The sequence below is a fragment of the Pistacia vera genome, unplaced genomic scaffold, assembly GCF_008641045.1.
Source record: "Pistacia vera cultivar Batoury unplaced genomic scaffold, PisVer_v2 Contig123, whole genome shotgun sequence".
Lineage (NCBI taxonomy): Eukaryota > Viridiplantae > Streptophyta > Magnoliopsida > Sapindales > Anacardiaceae > Pistacia > Pistacia vera.
The window spans coordinates 292,544-298,543 of NW_022195282.1; the positions used below are offsets into that span (position 1 = coordinate 292,544).

The 6,000-nt window shown below is 34.5% G+C and overlaps 3 protein-coding genes across 3 annotated transcripts; 2 read left to right on the forward strand and 1 right to left on the reverse strand.

Moving 5' to 3' along the window:
* The first annotated feature begins 568 nt into the window (after positions 1 to 568).
* On the forward strand, positions 569 to 1,200 carry LOC116117164 (monothiol glutaredoxin-S6-like). The gene has a single exon (XM_031403196.1). The coding sequence runs from the start codon at positions 640 to 642 to the stop codon at positions 958 to 960; it is 321 nt and encodes a 106-aa protein (XP_031259056.1). The 5' UTR covers positions 569 to 639; the 3' UTR covers positions 961 to 1,200.
* Positions 1,201 to 2,499: 1,299 nt separating this feature from the next.
* On the reverse strand, positions 2,500 to 3,818 carry LOC116117324. Its single transcript, XM_031403366.1, has 2 exons — positions 3,701 to 3,818; positions 2,500 to 2,896 (listed from the first exon to the last, which is right to left on the reverse strand). Exons 1-2 carry the CDS (start codon positions 3,754 to 3,756, stop codon positions 2,704 to 2,706), a joined length of 249 nt encoding a protein of 82 aa, XP_031259226.1. The 5' UTR covers positions 3,757 to 3,818; the 3' UTR covers positions 2,500 to 2,703.
* Positions 3,819 to 4,662: 844 nt separating this feature from the next.
* Positions 4,663 to 5,329, forward strand: LOC116116989 (monothiol glutaredoxin-S1-like). Its single transcript, XM_031403033.1, has one exon. It carries the CDS (start codon positions 4,761 to 4,763, stop codon positions 5,037 to 5,039), a length of 279 nt encoding a protein of 92 aa, XP_031258893.1. The 5' UTR covers positions 4,663 to 4,760; the 3' UTR covers positions 5,040 to 5,329.
* Positions 5,330 to 6,000: the final 671 nt, after the last annotated feature.

The following is a 6,000-nucleotide window of genomic DNA, read 5'->3' on the forward strand; positions in this document are numbered from 1 at the left end:
GAAAAATTGTTTCCCTATTGAACACTAATTAGGTGAGTTTATCAAATGTAAAGATGAAGATTAAAGAATATCAAAGTGGCCGCATGGAGCTCATCAAACGGCATTATCTTATTTGTTAGATCGATCTCAGTGATATATCCAAGTTCCACATGCAAGAGAATAGTTATTATTCAAGATTATGGCTGCCTTCTATTTGCTGCGCACCATCTAGATAACTAGTTTCTTTCCATTACCGGAAGGTCAGAAAGTAATAATAGTCACTCGGGGATGTGTGGAATTTCCTGGAAGTCCCATTCTTCATATGTCAGTAAATATACCTTATATTGTACATTCGTACTGCTCCGCAACTTGTCGTTGAATTTGCAGATTCGACAGAAAAGAGCTTATCATAATCTCTAACGTTTTATTCCTTTCCTGTACTCATTCTATCTGGGAAAAGAATTTGCATGACAAAAATATGTAAATTAATCCAGTTCACCACACCGACAGTCAAGTTGACTTATGAATCATTATAAATAGACCTAAGTGGGAGTTCAAGTTGCTCACAGCAAACCCCTTTCAACTCTCTCAGTTAAGTTGAGTTACACACACTCGAATCAATTTGCAGACTAATATTTTTGTTTAGTAGTTAAGTTAGCTATGGAAATGGTCACAACGTTGGTTAATGAAAGGCCAGTGGTGATTTTCAGCAAGAGTTCTTGTTGCATGAGCTTCACCATTAAGACACTAATATGCAGCTTTGGTGCAAACCCAACTGTTTACGAGCTTGATCAAATGTCAAATGGCCAGCATATCGAAAGGGCATTGCTGCAACTAGGATGTCAACCAAGTGTACCAGCTGTATTCATAGGCCAAAAACTCGTCGGTGGTGCTAATCAGATCATGTCCCTCAACCTCCAGAACGAGCTAGGCCCTCAGCTCGTAAGAGCTGGAGCTATTTGGATTTGGAAGAAAAAATAACTTCCTATATCCAACTCAGATACTACTATAGATGTACGTAGGTTTGCTCATTACTATTTTGTTCTTCCTCCAGTTCTTGTTGTCGGTATCAGTACTATATATAAAATGAAGTATTTGCACGTACGGTTTAGATGCTTCTTTGCGAACCTCTTTAGCACTTCCTTTTGTGGCTGAGAAAAATCACTGTATTTTCCTTTTTCTGAGTTCCTGAAGAACTTATTATAATATGCTGTAACTTATATTAATGTAATATAACTTTGCTAAATAAAAAAAAGGAAGATTTATGTGTACTTGTAAATTGCAATATGTTGAATAATGGATCTAACATTTATTCAGCATCACATAATATATAGTGCCTCAAGAACGTGCACACAAATTAAGATCATGAACAGAAACTGAAGATTTTAAGAAATTAATTTTGATAAAGTAGGACAGTGCATCACCAGAGACTGAACTAGAAAGTCACGATCAACATCATATCTGCAAGAGATTACAGTGTGTTAAACACTTGAATTCGATTAAAAAAATAGTAATCATAATTATCAACTAATTTATTTGTCTTGCAATAACATATTCTTATATGACGAAATGAAAATAACAAGAACTAATTTGAGCTCTATTCAAGCTCCTTATCTTGAGCATTTCTGATGGTAAAGAGGTTTAGCATTACTGGTAAGGTTTAGAGTGCGTCGTCACCAGTCACCTTAAACCATTCTCTCAGACGTATAACTTCTAATTGAAAGTCAATTAAAAGTTTTCAAATAAAACCACTCAGCAGCATCCACTTGAGTTGCCAAAGAGATTAGATACTTCAAAAATTTATTAAAAGCTATGGCAGTATCGTTAAATGCCAATCTATTCGTTACGATTCTGTCAATCAGAGATTTTGTATAGATAACTGATTCGACTCTCTCAATTGACAAGCTGCAATTAACATAGGTCGTCACATCGATAGAATGTTGAACCACGTGATCAAGCTAAGGTGATAGCTAACAGTTTTGGAGACAAAAATAAAATCCGCTATGCGAATTAGATACACTCAACTTGTCTTTCAGACCACGATCCATCTTGATAAGAGATTTGGAGAATAATTTAGATCCAACAATTAGATTGGCATTCGCCATTAGTTGTATGTCAATATACATATGCTTCATGCTTTTCTTTTATATGCAGGAGAATTTTCTCTATCTTGGTTCTATAAAGGCTTTCAAAGAAAGATGCGTCATGTTTTCAATTTTTCTGTGTTCAACTTCAATCAATGAATCATTATTGGAAGAATTTTACAGGTAGAAAAGCATGCATTACAGAGATGAAAAACTCATGATAATCCAATGTTATCAAACTACTAAACAATCTTAAAAAATCTTAGGAAGAGGTAAAAAAAAAAAAACGTGTGGAAAGTGTTTGATCAAGAAAACCCACCCATCATCCATCAGTAAAAGTATAGTTTGCGGCAATAAAAAGATATTCATGAAGTGAAGGACTAACCTCAAGAGTCTGTATTATTATCAATATTCAAAATAAAATCATGCACGCCAATATTTGAATGTCTTACAATATATATATTTACTGATGTGAGCACATTGTGTCATCTCCAATACTAAATAAAAGTAACCCAGTAAACATTTATTTTAAAGTTGATAGAAATGACATTCTAAAACTTCGAAGCACTCACAATTGAGCTCAGAAATTCTACAAAATTTGACTTATACAATCAATCATTCTATATACAGCAACCCGTCCTCACTTGTGAATAAAATCCTTTATAACTACGTTTCCCTGATCTAGGTTTGCATTTCTTCGCCAATTCTCAACTGCTCTGTTAACTGTAGCATTTGCGTGTCGTATCTCCTCAGCAGAGAACTTGTGCTCTATAATTCCCAAGGGTCCAGGCTGCAGAACTTTAACCACGGTTTCCATTTCAGCCTCAAGCTGCCTATAAGATAAGAAAACGAAACAGCAGGTAACAAAGGTTAATAGAAGAAACAAAAAGGCATGAGGCTCTCATAAGAATATAAACTTACAAACATATAACAGGAAGAACATAAAGTTCACCATCAAACATCCCACTTAAAAAAAGATTCAATCATCCATAATAAACAATTTTCTATGATCATTAAACAGAATAGAAGCCACAACAACAATTGATAACTAACATTTAAAACAGGGTACTCATGTAAGCTTAAACTCAGTGCTGATTTACATTTTCTGGAATGGAACTCCCAAATAATGAATTCCCACTTTCAAATTCCAAGAAAACTCAACAGTCCTTCAAACTTTATAAACAACCAAAAACACACCCTTCCTTACAACTTTACAATATGGAACAGGCAGTTAATCCCATCTCTCCACACACTGACAATTCGAGACACACAAAAGTGATAAAATTCCGTCTGTTTAAGAAAGAAATAAGTTTCTGCAATCACATAAATGATAATTTTTTTTACGAAAATTGAAAGCTCATAATCTCATAAACATTAAAACTAGTGTCAAACCACCTAAATAGGATACTGTTAATCGATTAGGGAAGGATTTGAGCAAGAACAAATAATAAATCTCGTATTTGAGTAACTATTAAATTCGTCATCACAATAATAAAATCAGATTCTAATCAGTCTTGATCAACATTGCAAATAATAAGAGAATTGAAAAACAATTATGGTAGGAATTCCGATAATATAAAATTAAAGCACAAAACCCTAATAAAAAGAATGTAATGTATATAAGCAAAAGATAAAACCTGAAGAGCTTTGAAAACGGAAAGGCGTTGCCTAGCCAAGATAAAGATGTGGGCATATCTCTCTGCTATTTACACACCGTTTTGACACACGGAAAGCTCGGTCCTTCGACTATTCTACATTTACAGCGAAGTTAAATCAAAACCATTTACTTGGAATTTATTGATCTTAGATTACTATTAGGGGCAAATTTGCCTATAATTATTAAGCATCTTTTCCTCCAATAAGTCTTTCGTTCTTCACTATTCCTTTTTTTTGTTTTTTCCCCTTTCAGCTTTCGGTTTTCTTTGAACTTCTACGAATCTTCTTACGGAGAAAATAAAAAAAAAGAATTGCTCAACTATATTGGATAAACTCCACTTATTTTTCCACCTCAGCAGATGCTTTTAAGTAGATATTGCAGATATTCGATAATGTTAAAACACAGTCAGATGAAATAAGAAAATAATAATAAAGAGAAATTTTAATGACCAAAATACCCGTCGTTATGGACCTCGGCGCCATATTGACCCAGAAGGAAGGCATAATTTTCAGAGAAGCCCTTGTCAGTATAGGTAATGTAAATATATTTATCAGTAAGCCATGTTAAAAAATTTAGTCATTTGAGAATGCAGTTCGCATCATCAGATTCTGCACTTGATTTGCTACTTTCTGTGCTCCATAGAGATAGATGGAGCAGTAGTATAATTGACGATATTGAACGTCGCCAAAATATTGATTGCATTCAAGTAGAGTTTAATACAGTGATATCCAACTTGTTGTCCAATCTACTAAATGACTAACAACTACTCTTTATCATATCATTATTAAATATGGGTGGATTTGGGAATCGAATGATTTCTCTTTTTTTTTTAACATTTTATTCTTCCTTTTCAGTTGATTTTTTTTTTTTTTTTTTTTTTTTTTTCTGAGTAGAGTGTAATGCAGTACACTTTTGGCTAGTATAAATAGACCTAGTTGGAACTCAAGTTTCTCAGAGCAAAGCCTGAAGTACTCTCTCCCTTCACAAGTTTCACATAAAACTTTGATTTGTAGTTTCTCTCAACTACTGATATCGGCGCCATGGATATTATCAATCGTTTGATAGCAGAAAGGCCAGTAGTGATTTTCAGCAGAAGCAGTTGTTCCATGTGCCACACCATTAAGACGCTCATAAGTAGCTTTGGAGCAAATGCTACTGTTTACGAGCTGGATGAAATTGCAAATGGACGGCAAATTGAGAGGGAGTTGGCGCAGTTAGGTTGTCAGCCGAGTGTACCAGCCGTGTTCATAGGGCAACAGCTTGTTGGCGGTGCTAGACAGGTGATGAGCCTCCAGGTTCTAAACCAGCTAGGCCTGTAACTCAGAAGGGCTGGAGCTATCTGGGTTTGAAACAAAACGAAGTATTTTACTTCCACACTCAACTCTGACTCTATATAAGTAGGCTAAACGAGCTCTAATAAGATAGCTTTTAATTACTTATAATTAGTTATAACGTGACAACGTTAGCTACTCGGAGAGCTTATTAATTACCTAATTTTGTACTTTCTCTTGTATTTTCTGGGTGCTTAAGTCAGGTGGAACTTGTTTTATCTTCCACATATAAGAACATATACAGTTCATGCTAAATAAAGGTTGTTAAACTTGCTATATATGTACTACGTGCTGCAGTTTGATGGCTGAAACCTGAATTTGATTATGAATCTTGCCCATGGTTTTAGTTGTACAATCCTACACTACATTGAATACGTATCCTATGCTATATTCAATACGTATATACATGCATGGGGATGCATTTATGAAAGTAAAATTCGTGGAAAGTTCCTTCTTGGGAAGAAGAGAGTTTATCGGTATCGGTACTGTCGGAACCAATGCAGAGCTCAAATCAATTATGATGCTTGCATTATCTGCGTGATTACTTTTATCTGCTCAACAATTTGTCTATTTATAATTCGAAGTACTCAAGGATATGACCAAAGCTACTCTTAACTTTTCCGGCCAAATAATACGACGAAAGGAAGTTTAGTTAATGCCCTTGATTATGAGGGCAATTAGTCTTGTCAGCCGGTATCGATCGATCGCAGTGCAATTTTATTACCATTTACATTACCTGCATGCTGAGGTAAAATATGTATTCTAATTGATCTTGCTTCTAGAAGGAATATTATAATTTACCTTTAAATTTGGTAACAAGATTAACAAATTTACGGAATAAATTAAAACACGTGTTAATGCACTAATGTTTACTTATTCACAAATTAAACAAGAAAAAAGTATAAATTGCGATAGGAAAACCACGTGATCTAGTAGTAAAGTTGGAGAA

Coding starts and splice junctions, on each gene's coding strand:
- LOC116116989 (XM_031403033.1), top strand. CDS start 4,761: ATGGATATTATCAATCGTTTGATAGCAGAAAGGCCAGTAGTGATTTTC.
- LOC116117164 (XM_031403196.1), top strand. CDS start 640: ATGGAAATGGTCACAACGTTGGTTAATGAAAGGCCAGTGGTGATTTTC.
- LOC116117324 (XM_031403366.1), bottom strand. CDS start 3,756: ATGCCCACATCTTTATCTTGGCTAGGCAACGCCTTTCCGTTTTCAAAG. Junction 2,897..3,700: donor CCGTTTTCAAAGCTCTTCAG/GTTTTATCTTTT, acceptor CTTATCTTATAG/GCAGCTTGAGGCTGAAATGG.